This window comes from Pongo abelii, chromosome 7 (genome assembly GCF_028885655.2).
Source record: "Pongo abelii isolate AG06213 chromosome 7, NHGRI_mPonAbe1-v2.0_pri, whole genome shotgun sequence".
Classification (NCBI taxonomy): domain Eukaryota; kingdom Metazoa; phylum Chordata; class Mammalia; order Primates; family Hominidae; genus Pongo; species Pongo abelii.
This window is the reverse complement of record NC_071992.2, coordinates 44,762,224-44,787,736: the sequence shown is the minus strand read 5'-3', so window position 1 is coordinate 44,787,736 and position 25,513 is coordinate 44,762,224. Positions and strand designations below refer to the sequence as shown.

Genomic DNA, 25,513 nt, shown 5'->3' with positions numbered 1-25,513 from the left:
CTGGGTTCAAGCCATTCTCCTGCCTCAGCCTCTCCAGTAGCTGGGATGTGCCACCAGGCCTGGCTAATTTTTGTATTTTTAGTACAGATGGGGTTTTGCCATGTCAGTCAGGCTGGTCTCGAATTCCTGACCTCAAGTGATCCACCCGCCTCGGCTTCCCAAAGTGCTAGGATTACAGGCGTGAGCCACCACGCCTGGCCACCAAGAGATCTTTATACAAAGAGGAGGAAATCAGATTAGGAGATAAAAAGGACACGTGCTGTGTCTGCTGCCTTGAATTCACCTGCCCTTCTCTTGGTAACAGAACCCCAGTTTCCTTTTGTGGAACAACCTCACTCCACTCTCAATCCATCAGCTTTTGGGGGAGCTGATGCATCCTTCTGCTCCAGGCCTGCCTCTCAGACCTGCCCACTGTGATTTTCAGGGACAACAGGCAACCAAATCAGAGTTGGCAAGACACCACAGGGCTTCTGAGACCACTGGAAAAGAGGTGGGACACTCTTTCCCTGATGAACTTGCACACAGGAAATGTTTTGTTTTGTTTTGTTTTGTTTGGGACAGAGTCTCGCTCTTTTGTCCAGGCTGGAGTGCAGTAGTGTGATCTCGGCTCACTGCAACCTCTGCCTCCCAGGCTCAAGTGATCCTCCTACCTCAGCCTCCCAAGTATCTGGGACTACAGGAGTGCACCACCATGCCCAGGTAATTATTCTACTTTTTGTAGAGACAGGGTTTTGCCACATTGCCCAGGCTGGTCTGCAGCTCCTGAGCTCAAGTGATCCACCTGCCTCAGTCTCCCAAAGTGCTGAGATTACAGGTGTGAGCCACTGCGCCTGGCTTATAGGAAGCATTTTGAGTCTAGAGTTGATGTAGACATCCTGCTTCCGGGGGAGGGTATGGATGAGAATGGAATCAACACAGAGGACAGGGAGCCCAGAGACTCCCAGAGAGGAACCAGGTCCTGGGAATATAGCAGGGGCCCAGGATGAAGCTGCAGGTAAAGCCAGCCCTGTCCCTGGACTTTTCCGATTGTGAAAGCTAATAAGTTCTCTTTTTGCTAGTGTTAGTTTATGTGAGGTTTTCTGTCACTTGCAACTAAAAGGTTCTCAGCTGATCCTGGGAAGAACCTGGGTGGCTATGCAGCTGCAGCACGCTGCAAGCACATAGTTAAGAGCACTGGGGACAGGCGCAGACTTGGGCAGACCGGCTAGGGCTGTGCTGTCATGTTCCAGGTCCATCTTTAGTGAGCACAGCTAATGAGCCCAAACGCACAGCTCCTCCATCTGGAACCTAAAGATTGATGGAAATGAAATCACCTGCTTCTTGGATCCAGTTTCCTTCCTTCTACAGGCACCGAAGGTCTTTACCTACATCCAGTTCTATCCTGCAAAGGAGGATGGGGGATGACTAAAATTCTAGCACTTCTGTCTTGTTGCAAATTGCAAAACTGCAGCAAACAAATACCAGCTTTATAAATTGTTCTAAGAGAACTAGGACAAGCCTCAGGGGGAGGTATTTTTAAGTCAGAAAGATTTGTGTTGCTTACCTGACCTTCAACAGCAGGATTAACAGCTGTGACCAGAGATAAAACAGAGATAGTGGTTTATGGGGCTCACTGTTTTCAAATAGTTCATTCATTCATCAAATATGCAAGGCATGTACTAGCACTGAGCACAGCTGCCTCGACCTCTTATCCTGGGGCTGACTCAGATGATAAACCAGTCAACTAACAAATACCCACACCTCCTGACAGTTGCTATAAAGGAGACAGTTTCGGTATGGGATACAGAACAGTGGAGTAGACAGGGAAGGCATTTCCATGGAGACGACATTTAGACGAAACACGCAGGGTAAGAAGGAGTCTGAGGGCTGGGCGTGGTGTTTCATGCCTGTAATTCCAGCACTTTGGGAGGCCAAGGTGGGCAGATCACGAGGTCAAGAGATCGAGACCATCCTGGCCAACATGGTGAAACCCCGTCTCTACTAAAAATACAAAAATTAGCTGGGCGTGGTGGCACGCGTCTTTAGTTCCAGCTACTCGGGAGGCTGAGGCAGGAGAATCGCTTGAACCCGGGAGGCGGAGCTTGCAGTGAGCCGAGATCGTGCTGCTGCACTCCAGCCTGGTGACAGAGCAAGACTCCGTCTCAAAAAAAAAAAAAAAAAAAAAAAAAGAAGGATTCTGAGTGGGGCAGGGCTGCGTGGGGAAGAAAGTCTGGCCAAAGATGGAACCGCCTGTGGGAAGGTGCTGGGGCAGGAAGGAAGGAGAGCGTGAATGCAGGCTGCCTTCAGATCCTTGAGGAGGATATTAAAGGGATCTAGAGCAGACTCAGTTGCTCCTAACCAGTAAAGAAAAAGAGGCTAGGTGGGACTTGTGGTCAATACTGCTAACACAGGTGGCCTCAAAAGAGAAAGCACACTGGACTCCACTCACAAGCCCTGAGCTCCACACTAGGACTGTGCTTTACTAGCTGTACAACTTGGACGAGTCACTGATCTCCAGCTGCTGCATTGCTTTGCAAGGGTGAGAGAGCATTCTTCACAACCTTAGTGTCCTTCTGCTATCAGACAGGGAATCACAGAGCATTCTCCCTGAGATGCCCATCAGAGGGCTCATCCAGTTTCTTTTCTGTTGTTTTTAGACAGGGTCTCACTCTGTCGCCCAGGCTGGAGTGCTGTGGTGTGATCATAGCTCATTGCAGTTTCAACCTCCTGGGCTCAAACCATCTTCCAACCTCAGCCTCCCTATTAGCTATGACTACAGGTATGCACTACCACGCCTGGCTAATTTTTCTTATTTTTTGTACAGACAGGGGACTCCCTATGTTGACCAGGCTGGTTTCAAACTCCTAGCCTCAAATGATCCTCCTGCCTTGGCCTCCCAAATTGTTGGGATTACAGGCAGAAGCCACCACACCCAGCCCACCCAATTCCTGCCAGGATGTGTGTTCACCACAGAGCTGGCTGTGCCCTGTAGACCAGGACCTCTGTGGGTTTAGAATGGCACAAGCCACAGGACATTTGCAAGTGGTGGAGTCAGCAGTGCCCAGCTGAGGAGCCAGAGCCCAAACCTCTATCTTGTTCTCTAAGGGGCTGCAAGGTTTTCTGGTCACTTCTTTGTTCTTTCTGAAACCCTGGTGGCATCTGGGGATTAAGCTCCTCTCTCTCCCTTCTTAGGGTAAGAGATGAGAAATAATATTCCGTGTTTGCATAGTGTGTTCCAGCTGAGATGCTCAAAGCCGTCGTCAAACACCAGCTCCACATCACAGCAGTTCTCGGCTTGAGAGCTGTGTTTTTGCAGGAAACAGGAGCGCACAGGATATGTCAGAGCCAAATATCAAAGTTAATATATGACTAAGAAAAAAACGGAAAAACACTCCAACTTTAGGCTTCCTCATTCAGAAAATTGCAATTTCAAATCCATATCAAATATATATAATCCCTTAAAATTGTCTTTTCTTACATGTATTACCTGAACAATCACTCATAAATGTCTAGCTAAACCACAACCCAGAGCCAAATTTTATTTAAACCTAAATCGTAAGGCTTTTTAAAAAAACTATAAACAAAGTCCTCGAATTATTCTTTTTTCTTTTCTTTTTTTTTTTTTTTTTTGAGACAGAGTCTCGCTCTGTCACCCAGGCTGGAGCACAGTGGTGCCATCTCGGCTCACTACAAGCTCCGCCTCCCAGGTTCACGCCATTCTCCTGCCTCAGCCTCCCGAGTAGCTGGGACTACAGGCACCCGCCACCATGCCTGGCTAATTTTTTGTATTTTTAGTAGAAATGGGGTTTCACTGTGTTAGCCAGGATGGTCTCAATCTCCTGACATCGTGATCTGCCTGCTTCAGCCTCCCAAAGTGCTGGGATTACAGGTGTGAGCCACCGCGCTCAGCCAAGTCCCCAAATTATTTTTACTTCAATGCTAATAGGACCAAAAGATAATAAGGAACAAATATTCTTTGCTGTTGTCTTGATTTGCACTCTCTGGGACATCCCTGGGATCTCCAGTTATCTTAGATGTGAAATTCTTAAAGCCAAATTCTTGTTGATTCATTTTAATCCTAAAGGCAGCAACATGACATATTATGTGTTTCATATTCCTGTTAAATTCATGAGTTGTTAAGCCCAGGAAATGTGATTTGTTATTAAGGATGAAGGCCAGGCGTGGTGGCTCACCCCTGTAATCCTAGCACTTTTGGAGGCCCAGGCAGGCGATCACATGAGGTCAGGAGTTCCAGACGAGCCTAGCCAACATGGTGAAACCCCGTCTTTACTAAAAATACAAAAATTAGCCAGGCATGGTGGCACGTGCCTGTAATCACAGCTGCTCAGGAGGATGAGGTGGGAGAATCACTTGAATCCGAGAGGCGGAGGTTGCGGTGAGCTGAGATCACGCCACGGTACTCCACACTCCAGCCTGGGCGACAGAGTGAGACTCTGCCTCAAAAAAAAAAAGGATGAAAAAGCTCAAAGGTGGCAACAGAAATTAACATTTATTGAGCTAGTCACATTCACATATATTATCTCATGTAACCCCCCCAGACAACACTGTGAGCTAGGCATCACCTCTATTTAATAGATGAAGAGACTGAGGGTCAGAGAGGTGAAGTGACTTGCCCAAGTCTATATAGTAGGCCTTTGACCCCTACTCAATTCTTACTAGGGTCCACTTGAGTAAGAAGTCCAAACTTGGCCTCCTTTGCTAAGGTTAGAGTAAGGTTGCAGAAAAGGAAGGAAAATCAGATCATGAGGAAAGATCTGAGATGAATTCATCAACTTATAAGTGCCATTCCAGGTTGCGGATGGTAGACTTTTGGGGAGATCACCCAGACCTCTAGTACTAGCCTGACCTTTCCACAACAGGTCTGCTTCTTATTTTTCCTGAGAAATCAGCTCCAGGGGTCTATCCAATAAGGCCTTCATGTTTGCTGAACTTTTTTTGATCTAAAACAGACATCAGCTGTTGGAAAGACACTGCTACTTTAAGATGTTGGCCTTGGCAGACATTCAAGCAGTTTTATTTTCCTCAGGATTGTCATGGGGAGAGGAGAACAAACTGTCTCAGCTACAGTGAAGCCGGGTCATTTAGTCCTCTCATTGCCTTATTTTTATATGCAACAGCGCCCAGCTCAGGGCCTTATGAGGCAGAAGGCGAAACTGACTCTGGAGGCGGGGACTCGGGTACCGGACCAGATTGAGAACTAGCTAAACAGGGCCGGGCAGAAGCGGCTTTCCATAAGACAGGGCCACCTGGGCACCATGTCAGTTTACCATCGCCTTGGCAATACCCGGAAGTTACCATCCCTTTCCATGGCAATGACCTGGAAGTTACCACCCCCCTAGACATTTCTGCATAAACTGCCTCTTAATTTGCGTATAATTAAAGGTGGGTATAAATATGCCTGCAACCTTCGCCCGGGCGCACTGCTGGCGGGTAGCCGTGGTCTGTAGGGAGCAGTATCTCTGCTGCCGCTGTCCTTGAGTTCTTTCCTCGGTGAAGCCAGACTAAGCCCCAATTTTGGGGTTCACCTGCCCTGCATCACTTACACAGTGCAGAGCAGGCTCTCAGGAAATATGGATTGAGTAAATTTGGCATTTGTTGTCATAATGATTATTTCTATTGTAACATCTAGGCAAAACGGCCAACCCTTGTGTCATTTCAAAAAACGTCAGTTTCGCCCAGCACAGTGGCTCACGCCTGTAATCCCAGCACTTTGGGAGGCCAAGGCGGGTGGATAACCTGAAGTCAGGAGTTCGAGGCCAGCCTGGCCAACATGATGAAACCCTCATCTCTACTAAAAATACAAAAATTAGCTGGGCGTGGTGGCCGGCGCCTTTAATCCCAGCTACTCGGGAGGCTGAAGCAGAATTACTTGAACCCAGGAAGTGGAGGTTGCACTGAGCCGAGATCATGCCACCGCACTCCAGCCTGGGTGACAGAGCAAGACTCCATCTTAAAAAAAAAAAAAAAAAGGTCAGTTTAATTTTCATTGTCTCTACGGTGCTTTCCACATTTTCCTAACCTTGATACAACGGAGCAGGATCTGAGGGGCTGGGGCAGTAAGTACTTTCTCACATAGTTCTAGTGAGTCAATGTTAACAATATATTTATAGTTTATAGGGTTTTGATTACTGTCTGGAAGTACAAAGGAGGAAGACAAACTAGTTTGCAAAATAAAATCAATAAAATAAAAATAGCACCATGTGGAAGACTTCCTCTGGATGTCACTAGATTTGTGCTTTATAAAGTTCTTTCTTTGGTTGAGAGGATAGAAGAAGAGTGTCTAAATATACCAGAGGAGAGCTATGGAAACAGAGGATAAGACAGGATAATTGACTTAAAAAACCCCACAAGTATCTCATTCGTATGCGCTACCATGGAACATGCTTTTGTTCCAAGTATGTAGAATTTTCTTCTCCATGTGGATATGAATCAGAGAACATTTTTCAGTGTCTGGGAGGCAAATGAGGAAAGAGGGGGAATTGGGCATTTTTGTTTTCATTTTGACTGAGGGACACAGAGATGATTGCAAAGAGTTACCAATGGGTTTGCTCAAATGTGAGAGCTTTTGGATAGCGGTGTTATTGGACTACTATTCACTATTCAGGTGGTTCACAACTTCTCCACCTTTTTGGCTTGTAGAACTTCTGTTTGTCCTGGAAGACTCAAATTAAATATCCCCTCCTCCTGGGAGCTTTCCCTGACTTTCTTCCTGTCTCATTGTCATTTTTTAAGCTCCACAGTGGTTTATATGTACTTTCTTTGTGCTATTTATCATGGTAATTATTTTTTGGTAACTAACGCTATGTCCTCTTCTTTCAGGCGGTGCTATGTGTTGCTCTTTATACATCCAGGATCTAGCAGGGCGCCTGGCACATAGGATGTCAATAAATCCTGGTGAATGGATGGAAGATGGAGTGGATCCTAACTTCATTCTCTCCTGAATTCTTTCTAGACCAACTCCATCAGATGTTCCAGAGACTGAGGAATCAAAGTCTTAGAAGACCAGGGTTAGGAAATTATACAGGAACAGGACTAACAGGAGAACAGGACACTCTCCAAACTCTCCCTCCAGTCTAAGGCAAGTGAAAGATTTCTCTACATAAGTCGGACTTCCCTAACAGTGCTTAACCCTGAGCAAGTCACTTCCACTCTCCAGCTCTCAGTTTCCTCATCTGCAAAGTTAGGATAATAATAGAACCTCCCTTATAGGATGGCTGTGAAAATTAAATGGGATTATTCCCGTTACACAGTTAGCATAGTGCCTGGGCACTCAATAAGTACTCAGTAAATCTTAAATATTATTATTAGCTGCTCTGGAACTAAGATCTGTGTAAAACACCAATGCTAGCTTTTTATAAATATCTGTTTTATCTTGGTTTTCTTTTTTTCATCTTTTTTTTTAATCATTCAGCTTTCTTTAATCCATATAGCTTTAAAAAGTGTTTTTTTTTTTTTTTGAGACAGAGTCTTGCTCTGTCGCCCAGGCTGGAGTGCAGTGATGTGATCTCGGCTCACTGCAAGCTCCGCCTCCCAGGTACAACCGATTCTCCTGCATCAGCCTCCTAAGTAGCTGGGACTACAGATGCCCGCCACCACCCCCGGCTAATTTTTTTTTTTGTATTTTTAGTAGAGATGGAGTTTCACCGTGTTAGCCAGGATGGTCTCAATCTCCTGACCTTGTGATCCACCCGCCTCAGCCTCCCAAAGTGCTGGGATTACAGGCGTGAGCCACTGCGCCCGGCCAAAAAGCTTTTTTTAAAAAGCATAAAAATAACATCATGGCAGAGCTCAATGCCTCCTGTTGCAGGCAGCCTTCCCTTCTTGCCACCCACTGTTATAAAAATGACCTTTCTTTTCTGCCCCAACATTGTCTGTGCCATAACAGCGCGTATTAACTAATATCCACTGTAACATTTCCCACTCCAAACTCAATCTGTGCAAATAGACGTTGCGTTGACTATATCCTCTGTAGTTTTCTGGAAGGTGAAGCTTCATTTCTCCTGCTTTGGCTCCTCCTGTGATCTAGAAGCAGGGCTTAGTGTTCAGGGAGGAGGCTGCATATGGCCAGAAAGATCCCGGCCAGGGGTTAGGAAACCCAGATTCCTGCCGGATGGGGACTGGACTCTTCTATCTCTATAAAACAGGGGTAATGATGTCTCTTTTCCTAAGTCAGGTGGTAGAGAGGTTTAAATGAGATAAACCTCATTTATGCATTTGTGAATTAAACACGATTAAAGTATATTAATCTCAATAGATATTGGAGACTCGGAAGAGTGGGAGGGTGGGAGGTGGATGAGGGATGAGAAATTACCTAATGGTTACAATGTACATTAGTGTTTAGATACACTAGAAGCCTAGACTTTATCACTACAAATATATCTGTGTAACAAAACTTCACTTGTACCTTACACATTTATACCTTAAAAAGTCGATTATTCTTATTGCTTCTATTAAATGGGAACTTCAGTCAGTGGGCTGACTTTTCCAAGTGTCAGTGTGCTCCATGCCTGTGGATTTCTCCTGCTTGGTTTTGGTATTGAATTGACTTTAAGGATTTAATTCCACCTTGGTTTGAAGACACCCACCAGGCTTCTGGGATTCTGGTGGCACACTTTGTGGGAAGTCCTTTCCAAAGCTGTAGCTGAGGCCCTCAGGGCCTTCAGCGCCCACTCTTTTGTGTCTAATGCTGTTCTCTTTGGCCAAAATGACTCCTTGTTTTCAAAAGCACAAGAAAAGTGAAAAGACCTACTATCCCCAGGTGAAGGCCCAGAGTCCCTGGACTCCTGCTTTATGTGAGAGATTAGAGCTTAATCTCGGCCAGGCAAAGTGGCTCATGCCTGTAATCCCAGCACTTTGGGCTGACATCAGGGGTTCGAGACCAGCCTGGCCAACATGCTGAAACCCCATCTCTACTAAAAATACAAAAATTAGCCAGGTGTGGTGGCATGTGCCTGTAGTCCCAGCTACTCGGGAGGCTGAGGCAGAAGAATCTCTTGAACCCAGGAGGCAGAGGCTGCAGTGAGCCGAGATCGACCCACTGCACTCTAGCCTGGGCGACAGAGTGAGACACAGACTCAAAAAAAAAGAGAGAGGGCAGTGGGGGAAGGAGGCGTGAAGTAAAGGTTTGTGTGTTTGTTTGATTTTTTGTTAACTTCTAAGCCTGTTTTCACCTTAAGAGGAAAGTGTGGGTTCTTTTCTCCCCTGCAAGCTTGAATATAGGATTTCTTCTTGGCCTTTATCAACTCAAAATACTTCCCAATTCTATGGCCTCTGAACTGCAAAAGTGGGTAAGTCACTGGGGAATGAGATGGGTGTACAGCAAGATATGTTTATTTAAATGGTATTTTTATATATACATTCCAAGCTTATTATTTTCTTCTGGATATTTTTATTTGCAAGTAAAACAATATTCTGACCATTTCTACTGATTAGAGAATCAGATGAGTAGAAAGCACTGAAAATCATGATAGTTCTCTAAATCTCACTAAAGTTGTTGGGTGGGAGAAATTTGATGACATGAAATGAAGCTGGGGGAAGCTCCTTGCTGTTTCTTGTATCCATTGCTCTTTATAAAGCATTAGCAGAAAGATATCCCACCACGAATATTTTGAAACTATGGGGCAAATTAGGCAATATCTGGACAAAATACTTAGGGTGGGTGCAGTGGCTCACGCCTGTAATCCTAGCACTTTTGGAGGCCAAGGTGAGCAGATCACCTGAGGCCAGGAGTTCAAGACCAATTTAGCCAACATGGTGAAACCCCGTCTCTACTAAAAATACAAAAATTAGCCGGGCGTGGTGGCATGTGCCTGTAGTCCCTGCTACTTGGGAGGCTGAGGCAAGAGGATCGCTTGAACCCGGGAGGCAGAAGTTGCAGTGAGCCGAGACTGCACCATTGCACTCCAGCCTGGGTGACAGAATGAGATTCGGTCTCAAAAAAAAAAAGAAAAAGAAAAACAAAAACAAACAAACAAACAAAAAACTTTAGAAAATCAAATATTACATGTTCTCGCTTAGAAGTGGGAGCTAAACAACTGGTACCCATGGACACAAAGATGGGAACAAAACACACTGGGGACTCCAAAAGTGATGAAGGGGGAGGGAGGGAAGGAGGGAGGGAGGGGAATAAGTTGAAAAACTACCTATTGGGTGTAATGTTCACTATTTGGGTGATGGGTTCACTAGAAGCCCAAACCCCAGCATCACGCAATATATCCATGTAACAAACCTGCACATGTAACTCCTGAATCTAAAAAATAAATAAATACATACAGTGGCTCAAGTCTGTAATCCCAGCACTTTGGGAGGCTGGATTGGGCGGATCACTTGAGGCCAGGAGTTTGAGGCCAGGCTGGCCAACATGGTGAAACCCCGTTTCTACTAAAAGTACAAAAATCAGCTGGGCGTCGTGGCGGCATCTGTAATCCCAGCTACTTAGGAGGCTCAGGCACAAGAATCACTTGAACCTGGGAGGCAGAGGTTGCAGTGAGTCGAGATCATGCCACTGCACTCCAGCCTGGGCGGCAGAATGAGACTGTGTCTCAGATAAATATGTAAATGGATATGAGAAAACTAAATAAAAAAAAAAAACCACTGGCAAAATAAAAACAAAAGCAATTAAACCAAGTTTATTTATTTATTTATTTTGACACAGGCTTACGCTCTGTCACCCAGGCTGGAATGCAGTGGCATGATTTTGGCTTACTGCAGCCTCTGCTGCCTGGGTTCAAGCAATTCCCCTGCCTCAGCCTCCCGAGTAGCTGGGATAAACCAAACTTCTTACCTGCTATCAAATCTCAATATTTTCTCTTTGTAGATAACATATGCGAAACTGGGATTTGAATGGTAATTATTTACGGACAATCCTAGAACAAACTCCTTTGGGCACACTCCCCTGACTTTAGGAAATAAGCTCTAGCCAAGCTAAAAGCAATTATCTAAGAAGAAAGCTGAAAACGATTCAAAATGCATTTTCAGTGATGTCAGGAAAACACGTATTTATCATTTTTTTTGGGCTTCACTCTGTTCCGAAATTAATAATGGGCAGCCCCGTTATTCCCTCATTCAGGGCTCAGTTCTTCCTTGGAAGCAACAAGAGGTATTAGAGGTAGATTCTACCCACAGAGGACCAGAGAAGGCTAGGGAGGATGTAGCCCTGATTTTCCTACCCAGCTGCAGTTCCGTACCTGGGGGAAAGTGGTGCATCTTGGAGGCTCTTTGTTGTTTTCTCTAAGTGGTCCCAGGGCCCATCCCCAGGCCTTATGGCAATAGAGTCACCTCTGACCACTCCACGAGCAGCTCTACTGCTGGAAGCAACCACGCACAACAGTGTGTACCCAGGGGCTTGCCAGAATCAGCTCCCCAACACTCACAATGGAAAATAAAAGCCATAGACCCTTCCCACAAATCTCCCTGAGGAACACGATATGCCCTCTTAAATAATTGTTTTTCAGATGGGAGACTTTCTAAATAGAAAATAAGTGTCTGGGTTAGCAGACACAATCCTTGGATTGAAATTTACCTGTTTGAGCCACACATTGGTTGTCATCAGCTGATTCTTTTCATCCTAAGAAAACGACAATTAAAAAAGTACTGTGAGTTGAAGTGAAAATAAGTTGTGATTTTTGTTGTTGTTTTAGAAATGGAGTCTCAAGATGTTGCCCAGGCTGGAGTGCGGTGGTGCCACCATAGCTCACTGCGCCCTCAACCTCCAGGGCTCAAGCCATTCTCCCACCCCAGCCCCCAAGGAGCTGACTATAGGTGCACGCCACCACACCCAGTTGTTTTTTGTTTGGTTTTGATCAGAAAAATCTATCTGAATCTTACCTTTGAGGTGTTAAAAGTGCAAAAGATTCTCAATTTACAATAGTCAAATGGCATGTAAACAGTCAAATGGCATATAAATAGTCAAATGGCATGCAGATTTTTCTTAAAATGAAAAACAACTGAAACAAGTAGCAGTTCATTGTGGCTATATTTATATAAAATTGGATAACCCATAAGGCACTTTAAAGGTACAAGGTAGGCCTGGCGCCGTGGCTCACGCCTGTAATCCCAGCACTTTGGGAGGCCGAGGAGGGCGGATCACAAGGTCAGGAGATCGAGACCATCCTGAATGAATGTGAAACCCTGTCTCTACTAAAAAAATACAAAAAAATTAGCTGGGCATGGTGGCGGGTGCCTGTAGTCCCAGCTACTCGGGAGGCTGAGGCAGGAGAATGGCATGAGCCCAGGAGGCGGAGCTTGCAGTGAGCTGAGCTCGAGCCACTGCACTCCAGCCTGGGTGACTGAGAGAGACTCTGTCTCAAAAAAAAAAAACAAAAAAAAAAAAACATAAAGGTACAAGGTAGGCTGGGCACAGTGGCTCACACCTATAATCCCAATATTTTGGGAGGCCGAGGCGGGTGGATCACCTGAGGTCAGGAGTTCTAGACCAGCCTGTCCAACATTGCGAAACCCCGTCTCTACTAAAAATACAAAAATTAGCTGGGCATCGTGGCACACGCGCCTATAATCCCAGCTATTCGGGAAGCTAAGGCAGGAGAATCACTTGAACCTGGGAAACGGAGGTTGCAAGTGAGCCAAGATCGTGCTACTGCACTCCAGCCTGCGTGAAACAGAGTCTCTGTCTCAACAATAATAATAATAATAATGAAGGTACAAAGTAGAGGGAAATAATAGCTAAATTGGAGATGGGCTTTGCATGACTTCCTAGAAGGAATCCTGGGGTATTGAGCCAGCCAGGGCAGGTGAGTGTGCACACATGTGTGTAGTCGGGTGGAGAATACGGACAACATAGGAGGATTCTTCTGGGGCTTTGGGGATCATAGCAGGACAATTTTGTTGCATTTAGGGAGTTAAAGTTCACTGGTTTCTTCTAAGAACACAATCATGGCAGAAAGGCAAGCTCAAAAGGAAAAGTAGAATGTGAAGGCATGGGTGATTTCAGGAGAGGTGACGGGGCTGCCTAGGGAGAGCAGGAATGGGCCTTGCTCTGGGCACTGTTGTTACCACCCTGTCTCCCTGCAGACCCCCCTACCAGCCCAGGGCACAGCCAGGGAGGATCCAAGATCACAGCACGTCAGCCCCAGGCTCAGCCCCTCTTCTCTGCAGTTCCCAGCCCTCCTCCCTGGGTGTTCAGCAAACCGGGCCAGGAGCAATGACTATCTTAGCAACCACATCCTCCCCACAGCAAAATCGTCCCACACTAACAGTGCTGCAATGAAAATTTACCCCGTGACAACTTCTCGTTCTTTCCTTGGGTCATTTTAGTGGCTTCTTGGGGGCAGATTTTCTCTCACAGTAAATTATTTTTAAAATTGAAATGGCAGACATAGAGAAAAAAATATATTTTAGACTCATAAACAGGTTAAGGAATGCATGTTCTTTTTAGCCAAGTGCCAAGGATTACTCACCACATCTACAAGCTGGGATATTTTCAATCCAAAATATACTTTTATGGTGTCATTAGAATGTAATACAGGGCGGACCCATTTCTGATAACCTTGGAACAAATGTCTGAGGAGGGCATCTTCATTTTCGGCAACTGAGTTGAAACCTGCGGTGGCTGTAAAAGAATCATGGGGGGACTTGGGTTAATGGGAGGGGCACGATGCCTGGATGAGTGTCCCGTGGCTCCTGTGGCCTTGGCCTCCTGCACCATAGGCTGTGTCTGTTTCTAAACAGCCCAGTTCCTGAAAGGCAACTTGGAGCATGCAAGAGTCTCCACGTCCACTCCCACCTCCCTCCAAACACGCACAGCTGAAAACAGAATCCACATTTTGTGTGTGTGTGTGTGTGTGTGTGTGTGTGCGTGTGTGAATTTTTTTTGAGACGGAGTCTCACTCTGTTGCTCAGGCAGGAGTGCATTGGTGCGATCTTGGCTCACTGCAAGCTCTGCCTCCAGGGTTCACACCATTCTCCTGCCTCAGCCTCCCAAGTAGCTGGGACTATAGGTGCCTGCCACCACACCCGGCTAATTTTTTGTATTTTTAGTAGAGACGGGGTTTCCTCGTGTTAGCCAGGATGGTCTCGATCTCCTGACCTTGTGGTCTGTCTGCCTCAGCCTCCCAAAGTGCTGAGATTACAGGCGTGAGCCACTGCGCCCAGCCCAGAATCCACATTTTACCCAGAGCTGCACTCTCTCATGAGATTTTCCCATCATAGGGTCAACACCCACGTCCCAAAAGCTCCATCTGCAGCCACCCCGACCCCCACCTCTAGTCCCATCTGCAACGCTCCCTCTTCACAGAGATGGGCCCTGCCCACAAGCTGTTCTCTGTCCCTGAGCCTCCAGCATCTCCCTTTGGGAGTCTCTTGTCATTTGTCACACCTGTCTTCCTCTGGAGCTCCCTGACGACGGGCGCAGTGGGCGTTATATTTGATCATGTTTACCCAGCACCTAGAACAGGGCCTGGCCCATAGTGGGTGTTCGTTTTATGTGTGTTAGTAGATGTCAGAGTCGGCACGTGGTCACTGAACACCAGCCGTGTGCCCCTCACGGTCCTCTTGTCTTTTTCCCAAGGAAGTCTTTCCTTACAAAGTCCTTCCTTGGTCAGCAGCCAGGATGTCACACTCTGCCCAGCGCCTCACTGTGTGAGAAACTCAGAAACACCCAGTGTTAAGCTTTAACCCTCCAGTTGGGGAAATGGCTTAGGAATGCAGTCCCAAAATAGAGTTCTATTTCCTTACAATGCCGTGCTATCACATTTAAAACAAGGAAGCCCCCTACTTTTAAAAAAAGAAGACAGGGTCTCACTATGTTGCCCAGGCTAGAGCGCAGTGGCCATTCACAGGTGCAGTCCCATTACTGATCAGCATGGGAGTTTTAACCTGCCTCTCCTTGTCTGTTCAGCACCCGATTAATATCCTACAGCAACTCATCCTGCACCATGTCCTGACCATAGAAAACCTTTTTCTTCCCACTGAGACACCCACATGCTGGGTAACGATCTCATGAGAGACATACCCTCCAGGTTTGCCCACTCAAAATCCAGAGATTCTTTTAGGAAGAAAAGCAAAACAGTGCACCATCCCCCTGTGTGCAGAAGGCTTCCGTAGGCACTTTCCTAAGAGAGGAGCAATTCCAGGTGCCTCTATCCCAGCACCTCAGAGGTGTGGGTGAGGTGGGCTGTGTCCTCTGACAGTGCCCAGCCCCATTTTCCTCCACATAAAATGCAAATGAGTGATAGGGAGAGACGCAACCTTACATTTGTGCTTATTTATTTAAAAACTGTAGGCCAGGCATGGTGGCTCATACCTGTAATCCTAGCACTTTGGGAGGCTGGGGTGGGAGGATCTTTTGAGCCCAGGAGTTGGCGACCAGTCTAGGCAACATAGGAAGACCCTGTCTTACAAAAATAAAAAAATTAGCCGGGCGTGGTGGCACACCCCTATAGTCCCAGCTACTTGGGAGGCTGGGGCAGGAGGATGGCTTGAGTCCTGGAAGTCAAGGCTGCAGTGAGTGGTGGTAGCACCACTGCACTCCAGCCTAGGAGACACAGCAAGACCCTGTCTCAAAAAATTTTTTTTAAATAAACAAAAACTGATCTGTTGATTACTATTAGTACCAAGAGCAGCACTGGGAGCAGCCAGCTGGGCAGCCACCAGGGTGTCCGTCTGTAAAGAGCCAGGAAACCTTCCTGGACCCCCACAACCTCTAGGGGGCATTTGCTCAGGGGGACATTCTCGAAGTCATCCTTGACTCCTCTCTTTTTCTCCCACCCCACGTCAGGTCTTAATATCCTTTAGAATACATCCCAGCCCTGATTGTTCCCCACCGTCTCCACCGGGGCCACGCTGAGGGCACAGATGCTCTCTTTCTCGGGCTCCTGCACTGCTTCCTAATTGTTTCCACTCTTGACCTTTCTACAGTCCGTTCCCCACACAGCAGCTAGAGGATTATGTCAGTTCCCTGCTAAGTGCTCCAGATGGTTTCCCATCACACTCAGAAAGAAACATCCTAAGTCCCTCCACAGTCTCCCTGACCCCATATGGCCCTAACTGTGCACCACCCCCACCATACTGCCCACATCCTCCTTCCCAGCCCTCGGGCCAGTCTGCCATTCCCAGAACAAACCAGAATGCATCTGCTTGGGGAAAGTTCTTACCCTTACCCGGAGAGCCCACAGCCATCCCTTCACTTGTCCAGTCTTTGCTCAAATGTCATTTCCTTGAGTAAGTCATTTCAGATTACACTATTTAAAAATCCTTCTCCTCTCTATCTTCTTAGGGTACTTCATCTTCCAGTAGAGAACCTAATCATATCACATTTATCTGTTTATTGTTGTCTCCCCTCCCTAGATGATGCCAGCTCCAGGAAGTTGGGGATTGTCTTCCTCACTCCTGTATTCCCAGCTCCTGGAACAGTGACTGTCACCCAGCAGCTGTTGAGCTAATGGCTGTTGAGTGGACAACCACTCAAGCAACAATGCAGTCAGCTTCATGGACTTTGTTTTACTGAGGGGCATCTGGAGAGTTGGGACCAGAGGTGAATTGCTCAAGAGAAGAGGGAAGCAGTGAGGACACAGCTGTCCTCCTCCATCTATCCCCAGGTCAGGCAGCCCCCTCCTCTAAGGCAGAGAATATTGTTTGAAAGACACTTGTCTTCACTTGTTTTGTGCTGCTACAACAGGATACCACAACCTGAGGAATTTATAATGAACAGAAATTTATTGGCTTATGGTGCTAGAGACTGGGAAGTCCAAGATCATGAGCATCTGGTGAGATCACCGGCATCTGGTCAGGGCCTTCTTGCTGCATCAAACATGATGGAAGGGCAAAGAGGGGGTGAGAGAGACAAGAGGGTGCCAACCCCTCTCATGATAATGGCATAAATCCATTCATGAGGGTGGTGCCCCCATGACCCAAACACCTACCATTAGGCCCCACCTCCCAACACTATTGTGTTGGGGGTCAAATTTCCAGCACATGAACTTTGGGGAACATATTCAAACCACAGCAGCACTGTGGCAGACACTGCCAGTTCCCTGCCCAACAGGCATTCCCCCCTTTTCCTTGGCAACAGATGCTAACTTTATTCAGGGTTGCATGGTGCCAGCTTAAAAGCTCAGCTCTGGGCTCCCTTGCATCTGGGAATGGCCTATGGCACATGTAGCCAATTAGATACAAACAGAAGCTGTTGGGATTGGGGTGGTTAGAGGAAAGGTTGTTAAAAAGGATGGACTTGATCTGACATGTCTGCCTCTTTCTTTTTGTCTGAAACTGGAGATTTGGCCACTCATCTGTCTTGAAAACCAATGAAAGCTACACACATTAGGAGGGCAGAATGGAAAGACACACAGAACCTGGGTTTCTGATAACCCTGTACTATTGGCCTCCAAATTTCTTGGTATGTGAGAAAAGCAATCTCCTATTTGGTTAAGCCACTGTAGCCACTGTAGCCACTGACAGGCATCTGAACACAGCCCTGATGGCTGCTTGCACCACCTGACTAGCTGCTGAGATGCTGAAGTTCTTACAGAGTCCATGAGTCCCAGGTCAGCCAAATTAGCGCAAATTACTGAAGACACCATCTCACAATGGATGGAGGCACGCCAGGGAGGCCGAGAACAACTGAATGATGCCTGAACCAACACATGCAAGCGCACACACACACACACACACACACACACACACACACACACACATCTATTAGCTCAGACAACAGTGAGCCGGGAGAATTTTGGACACATAAGAGAGAGGGTTCCTGAAGATGAGCAGGGACTGTAACCATGAACTTCCTTTCCCAAAAGGAAAATTGTCCAGTCACTCTGAAAGGAGGTGGAGTTGCATGTTGGGAGGGGAAATCTAGAATTCTGACCTGACATGCTTAGCGTTTGCACTTACGCAGCTGTGCTCCCTGTGAAGGTATAGGAATCCTGCTCTTCAGCAAGATCTAGGGGCAGCAAGCAGCTCTGCTCTTTCAGGCACAGCATACATCTCCACCTCTGTTACCACTGTCAGAAGGCACACTTTCTGTCTGAATTAACAAAAAGCACGAACCGTACTGGCTGTTAGGGACTGAATGTTTATATCCCTCAAAAATCAAATGTTTAAACCCTAACCCCCAATGTGACTGTATTTAAAGACAGAGCCTATAAGGAGGAGGCGCAGAGGACACACCATGTGAGGACACAGCAAGAAGGCAGCTGTCTGCAAGCCAGAACAGAGCCCTCACCAGAAACTGACTTTCTAGCACGTGATCACAGACTTCCAGCCTCCAGAACTGTGAGAAAATAAATGTCTGTTTTTAATCAGTCTATGGTATTTTGTGATGGCAGCCTGACTAATGCAAATCTGTTCTGACCAAAACAGACTTTATCCCCCTAACAAAAAAAGCCAAAGATTAAATGATTTCTGCCTAATATCTTAAATTTCCAGAACCTTTCCAAAATAGAAGCTGAAGTCATTGGCATTATTGGAGCAGATTTAGAGGACAAGCCTGGAAATGTTCCTGGTTTGTCCTTCTTGTGAAATACAACATTATGAGAAAGGCCAAGTGCTTCTCACAGTTGATCCTTTGAGACCAGGGCCTCCATAAATATTTGATGATGTTTGATGAATGAACAAATGAACACATGAACAAAAGGCCATAACGGGGCTTTCTGTGACCCAGGGGAATGAGGCAGAGCCAGCCTGGCTTACTGCTCCCGAAGATGTAAAATCACAGATGCGCTCAAGGTTTCCAGGACAAGTGCTGTCTTTGTATTATGGAATAAAAGGATTCCTGGAAAGTTGTGCATAGACCAAATTTTTGCAAAATAACTTATATTTTAAATTAATCACAATATTCTAAGATCCATCTCAGTAATCCATTGAGAAACCAAGAATTTTTTCTCAGAAGATGAGTGTCCCCCATTGTGGATACATATATATATATATATATATATATATTATATATATATATATATATTTTTTTTTTTTTTTAAGACAAAGTCTTGCTCTGTCACCCTGGCTGAACGGCAGTGGCATGATCTTGGCTCATGGCAACCTCTGCCTCCTGGGTTCAAGCAATTCTCATGCCTCAGCTTCCTGAGTAGCTGGGATTACAGGCGTGCACCAACATGCCTGGCTAATTTTTGTATTTTTAGTAGAGACAGGGTTTTGCTACACTGGTCAGGCCGGTCTCGAACTCCCGACCTCAAGTGATCTGCCTGCCTCAGCCTCCCAAAGTGCTGGGATTACAGGCATGAGCCACCACTCCGGGACATGGATGCATCTCTTAGAGAAGCTTGGACCCAATTTTAGCCTCAATGAAAGAGGAAGGAAAAGTGAACTGATAATGAAGCTAAGACAATAAAGCCAAGAAGTACCTCCAGGACCATCCCAGCCCCTCATTTTATAGATGAAGATACTGGGGCATTGAGAGGAGGCTTGCCCAGGACCATCCAGCTGATGGTGGCCTGCGTGGTCTTCTGGCAGCCAGGCCAGCCATCTTCCCTTATTCCAAAAATTCAATTCGATATACGTATATTTGCTGTTATTGCTATTTTTGATGTTTTGCTCTTAGAATTGTATTTTCCAGAATGCTTTACTGTTATTTAGAGCAATGTACTACCTGGAAGAATTATATTCTTTTTATTTTTTTTGAGACGGAGTCTCACTCTGTTGCCAGCCTGGAGTGCAGTGGCGCGATCTTGGTTCACTGCAACCTCTGCTTCCCAGGTTCAAGCAATTCTCCTTCCTCAGCCTCCCAAGCAGCTGGGATTACAGGCACGTGCCACCATGCCCAGCTAATTTTTGTATTTTTAGTAGAGACAGGGTTTCAACATGTTGGCCAGGATGGTCTCGATCTCCGGACCTGGTGATCCGCCCACCTCGGCCTCCCAAAGTGCTGGGATTACAGGCGTGAGCCATCGTGCCTGGCCTCCTTGCTTAATCTTTGTCTCATTTTTCTTTGTCAAAATATTTCCTGTGGGGCTGGGTGTGGTGGTTCACACCTGTAAATCCCAGTTACTTGGGAGCCTGAGGCAGGAGGATTGCTTGAGGCCAGGAGTTTGAGACCAGCCTGGGTGGTGCAGTGAGGCTCTGATAAATAAATAAATAAATGTTTATTTCTATTTTAAATAAATATATTTCCTTTGGGGCCAGACAGACAACTCCATGGGCAGAGGAAGGAAGATGGAGAGGCAGAGAGCAAATGCAAAGGCTTCAGTTCGGAGGCAGAGACAGGGATGGAGCGCACTTGGCCTGATGCTGGTCATCTCCTGTGCACCAAGCTCAGGCTGGGACAGGCTCTGGGAGAGCGTGCTGCTGTTGGCTCAGAAAGCTGATTCCCTTTCCAAAGTCATCACTCATTAGGATGAGAATCCAACAAATATTTATTTAATAATGAGAGGCATTGGACTCTGATTTAGAGACCATGGGTTCTGGTCTTGATTCCAAGCAGTTAACATCTCCCAATAAGAAAAGGAAATGGGTGATGGCTGAGGCCTCCAGCAGCTCACACCTTCCGGGCTTTTAGGGTCTTTGTGTCTATGAAACATCCACAAAATGTGGCCTATTAACCCCAGATATTTGCTGTTTTCAAGATACAAAAGACTGCCAGAGTTTAAGATGTGCATATGACTGGGGAGCAGCCCTTCACTCACAGCTGCTGTTTATCTCAACAGACACAGCAGTCAGGTAAAAGTAACACAGCTACCAGGGGATTGGAGAGACACCTCTGTGAGGGGGTTGGGGCTCTCTCAGCCCCACTGAATGAAATCATGAAAGATATTGATAAGGTCCCTAGTAACACCTTAAGACAAAGAAATTTTCCTTTGGAATTGAAGACCTGACCTTCTGGTCTCTTTATTGTTTTTATTTTTTAATAGAGACAGGGCCTTGCTCTGTTGCCCAAGCTGGAGTGCAGTGGCATGATCATGGGTCACTGCAGCCTTAACCTCCTGGTCTCATGTGATCCTCCTGCCTCAGCCTCCCGAGTAGCTGCGACTACAGGAGCATGCCACCATGCCTGGCTAATTTTTAAACTTTTTGTAGAGACGGATGACTCTCACTAGGTTGTCCAGGCTGGTCTTGAGCTCCTGGGATCAAGTAATCCTCCTGCTTTGGCCTCCCAAAATGTTGGATTACAGACGTGAACCATTGCAGCACCCTTGGTCTCTTTATTCTTTTTTTTTTTTTTTGAGACAGAGTCTTGCTCTGTCGCCAGGCTGGAGTGCAGTGGCATGATCTCCACTCACTGCAACCTCCGACTCCCTGGTTCAAGCAATTCTCCTGCCTCAGCCTCCCAAGTAGCTGGGATTACAGGCATGTGCCACCACACCCAGCTAATTTTTGTGTTTTTAGTAGAGACGGGGTTTCACCGTGTTGGCCAGGATGGTCTCCATCTCCTTACTTAGTGATCTGCATGCCTTGGCCTCCCAAAGTGCTGGGATTACAGACGTGAGCCCCACACCCGACCAGTCTCTTTATTCTTGATTCTGTTTCCTTTCCTCAGTCTCTCAGATGCCCCTGCTCTCTTCCCACCTCCATATCAACATCCGCTTTTAGCAAAATTTGACAAACTCACACTGAGGTACAAACAACTGATAAGACTTAATAGATAAAACTTTTCTCTCTCACAGATCTATACTAAATCCAATAACCTGTTATAAATCTCAGATCTGTGAGTATTTCTAGATCCATCAACATCTGTCCATAATTTTATGAACAGGATTTCATTAAAATCTTCAGGATTATTTATGGTTTTACTGATAATGCCATTTTTTTATCCTCAGCCAGGACAGAAAAGAAATAATTGGGCCGGGCACGGTGGCTCATGCCTGTAATCCCAGCACTTTGGGAGGCCGGGGCGGGTGGATCACCTAAGGTCAGCAGTTTGAGACCAGCCTGGCCAACATGGTGAAACCTCATCTCTACTAAAAATAAAAAAAAATTAGCCAGGTGTGATGGTGGGCACCTGTAATCTCAGCTACTCGGGAGGCTGAGGCAGGAGAATCCCTTCAATCCAGGAGGCAAAGGTTGCAGTGAGCCAAGATTGCCACTGCACTCCAGCCTGGGTGACAGAGCGAGATTCCGTCTCAAAAAAAAAAAACAAACAAAAAAAAAACAAGGCCGGGCGCGGTGGCTCACGCCTGTAAAAAAAAAAAAAAAAAAAAAAGCATACCACAAATATGGCAGCCTCTTCTGTCAACCCATGGAGCTAGCCCTCATGGTGAAATCAAAGAATGCATATTTAATGGATTCTTGATAGCATAAGACCTTTTTTTTCTTTTTTTGAGACCGAGTTTCGCTCTTGTTGCCCAAGCTGGAGTGCAATGGTGTGATCTCTTGCTCACTGCAACCTCTGCCTCCCAGGTTCAAGCGACTCTCCTGCCTCAGTCTCCCGAGCAGCTGGGATTACAGGGGTGTGCCACCACGCCTGGCTAATTTTTTGTATTTTTGGTAGAAACGGAGTTTCACCGTGTTGGTCAGGCTGGCCTCAAACTCCTGACTTCAGGTGATCTGCCTACCTTGGCCTCCCAAAGTGTTGGGATTACAGGTGTGAGCCACGATGCCCAGCTGAGAACTTATTAGAAAATGGCTTTGTTTTCATTTCTTCTTGCATTCCTAGACACTGGAACCATTCCTAGGATACAGTAGATGCTCAATAAGTATTTATTGAATGAATAAACACATTATGTCTTATCATATCATCATGTTGTAAGAGAGATGGGAAGATAAATAAGATACACCTCCTGCTTTTTGAGAGCAGACAGCACACACAAAATATGAAATAGCAATATGAGAGACATCCAATGGCCACACCCGAGGATCCTTTTTACAAAAACCAGAAATATAAAAATGAAGGGGTTGCCTCTTGTAATTTGAAAAAAGTAGTTTTGCATAACAAAAAGAAACTATTTTGTTTACAATGAATAGTAAAGTTAAAAAATGTAAGGAAATATGGGACAGATTTAAAAATATGAGCAGATGCTGATGGATCTAGAAATACAGATGTAAGATTTATCACAGGTTATTAGATTTATTATAGATCTGTGAAAGATCACACAATCTTCCCAAACTCTTCCAGCCCACACAATGGAGACCAATGCCAGAGGCCAAGCAATTCCAGTTTTCTTATGTAATCATGATTGTACACAAAGGACGAGGCTTAGCTGAACCAAGAGAGTTTATGCTAAACACCCTCGCTAACCATTGAGAGAAATCATTCCTTGGGAAAAGAGTGGTAAGAATCAATTATTTTATGATAAATAGAATAATACAGACAGAAAAACATCAGACACACGTACATTAATGGTAAGCTCAAACACACAGAAGTTTCTTCTTATTTTTGTGATTGGCAAACTGCATTTAAGACTTTGAAAAGTCCAAATTTCATGATATTTGAAAGTGAGTTTGAGGCTTTCTGCATTTAGAAATCCCTGTTTGACTTTGAGTCCTTGGTCTGAGAAAAGGCGTTTTTGACAATAGGATAATGTTCAGGTGCCTCACAGCCTTGGGACCTTGAAATGTAGAATTTATTTCTGGATTTGGGCAAATCTCCCTCAGTGTCTCCAGTTCTCCATTTGAAAATTACAATAATCAAACGTGGCAAAAATACTACTGAGAAATTAATACAAATTGCTAGTGAACCGACACTTTTCTCACCATCTGGCTGCGGTTTCAGATGGTTTCTGATTCAATGGGGGAAAACTTTCTGTTCTCAAGTTACACAAAAAGTGAAATGATTCCCAAACCCAGGAAATTGGCAGGTGCGAATGACCAATCCCCAAAGCCTTTCAGTACTTTATTCCTCTTTCCTTTTCTCTTTTTGTTCTTTCTCTGCATCTCTGTCTCTATCTTTCACTTTTTCCTTTTATTTGTCCTTTATCCTTATCAAAAATTCCTCTATTTTCAGTTGATAATAGTCACATAAAACACATATTCATAGAGTTTTGATACATTTGTGTTTAATTGTGATATATAAACATGCTAAATCTACCCACATACACAGATTTATTAAAATATATAGGTCTACAGGGCATATTGGACAAAATTAAGTATCTACACGCAGATATAGAAATTATTGGTAAATATGATAAAAAAATGTTGATATAGTAAATTTCTGTGCCAAATATTTGAACAATTCTCTGAGTAATGCTCAGTGCATTCAATAATGTTTTTCCTGCTTTTGTATTTTCTTACCAAGCTCATAGTGATTCAGAAGGAGAAACGCAGCAAATGACAAAAACATAAACATTATGAAAATCATAGATATGATTTCTTCAGCAAAAAAACCCCACATCTCACAGAATTACTCATTTGGGCCACATTTTAAAGGTTATCCTGAATGTATCCTGTGCATTACATGTTGTAATTCGAACATTATCAACACCATAGTTTTGCCTCCTCTGCTTAAATAATTGTGCGACTGTAGTTTTAATCTACTGTGACTTGTGCTTACCTGAGGAAGGGATGCCAAGGACGATGAGAACCAGCATAAAATCTGGGAGCATCGTGATGTCAGTTTCAGAAAGACAATTTCTTCCTTTTTAACAACAGAGCATTTCCACTGGAAAAGGGGGTTTTGAAAAGAAAATACAGGGGTTCAAAATCCGAAGTGGAACCCAAGAGGACAGCAACACCTGGAGTGGAATAAAACAATCTCAACCCCTCTCGCCGAGTGCGCCGCTTCTCAAAGTGCACTTCATTGATTTGCAGTCAGCTGTCAGATCGTGTAAGTCTAAAACATATCTCTGGGTCCTAACTCCTGACTTATTAATTTACTCCCTTGCAAGAGATGCAGGGCACTGGAGAAAGGATGAAGCTAGACAACTTCTGAATGTTCTGTGCTATTTTTCTTACAGTTGGAGATCTGCGTACAGAAGAACCACACTTTACCACATCCATAGTGAAAAGTTTCTCATCCCCATTATTTCTCTGTTCTCTTTTCCTTTTCTTTTTATTCTTTTTTTTTTTTTTTTGATATGGAGTCTTGCTCTGTCACCCAGGCTGGAGTGCAATGATGCAATCTAGGCTCACTGCAACCTCCGTCTCCCAGGTTCAAGCCATTCTCCCACCTCAGCCTCCTGAGTAGCTGGGATTATAGGCACCTGCCATCATGCCCAGCTAATTTTTGTATTTTTGTAGAGACAGGGTTTCACCATGTTGGCCAGGCTGGTCTTGAACTCCTGACCTCAGGAGATCCGCCCGCCTCGGCCTCCCAAAGTGCTGGGATTACAGGCATGAGTCACCGCGCCCGGCCTCTCTATTCTCTTTTCCAGTTGGACCTGAAGTCATGAGTATGTCCTGGAGCCTCCCTATTCTGCTGGTTCCCACATGTGTTAATATCAGCACATTCTCTGTGGCTCCCTTGACCCCACCAGGCCCACCTTCTGGTCACTACAGGGGACAGTAGGGTGGGAGGTTAGTGGTGTTTTATGTATGAGACTTGGACACTAATAACACCATCCTTTCTTCTTCACAGTTGATCAGATTTCATCTAGTTCAGTGCTGTGCACATCCAGAGGGCCCTTGATAAATGCGTGATACATCAAATGAATGGCAAGTACAAAGTCAGGGCTAG

The 25,513-nt window shown here is 45.5% G+C and overlaps 1 protein-coding gene across 1 annotated transcript in view; it reads right to left on the bottom strand.

The window, feature by feature from the left end:
- CHRNB3 (cholinergic receptor nicotinic beta 3 subunit) overlaps positions 1 to 24,624 on the bottom strand; it is a 38,402-nt gene extending 13,778 nt beyond the window's left edge. The window contains exons 1-3 of the mRNA XM_002819049.6: positions 24,392 to 24,624; positions 13,416 to 13,567; positions 11,522 to 11,566 (exon numbers count right to left, since the gene is read on the bottom strand). Coding sequence (XP_002819095.2) covers positions 11,522 to 11,566; positions 13,416 to 13,567; positions 24,392 to 24,443 — 249 coding nt within the window. The 5' untranslated portion in view covers positions 24,444 to 24,624. The remainder of the gene's footprint in view (positions 1 to 11,521; positions 11,567 to 13,415; positions 13,568 to 24,391) is intronic.
- Between the last annotated feature and the right edge of the window lie 889 nt (positions 24,625 to 25,513).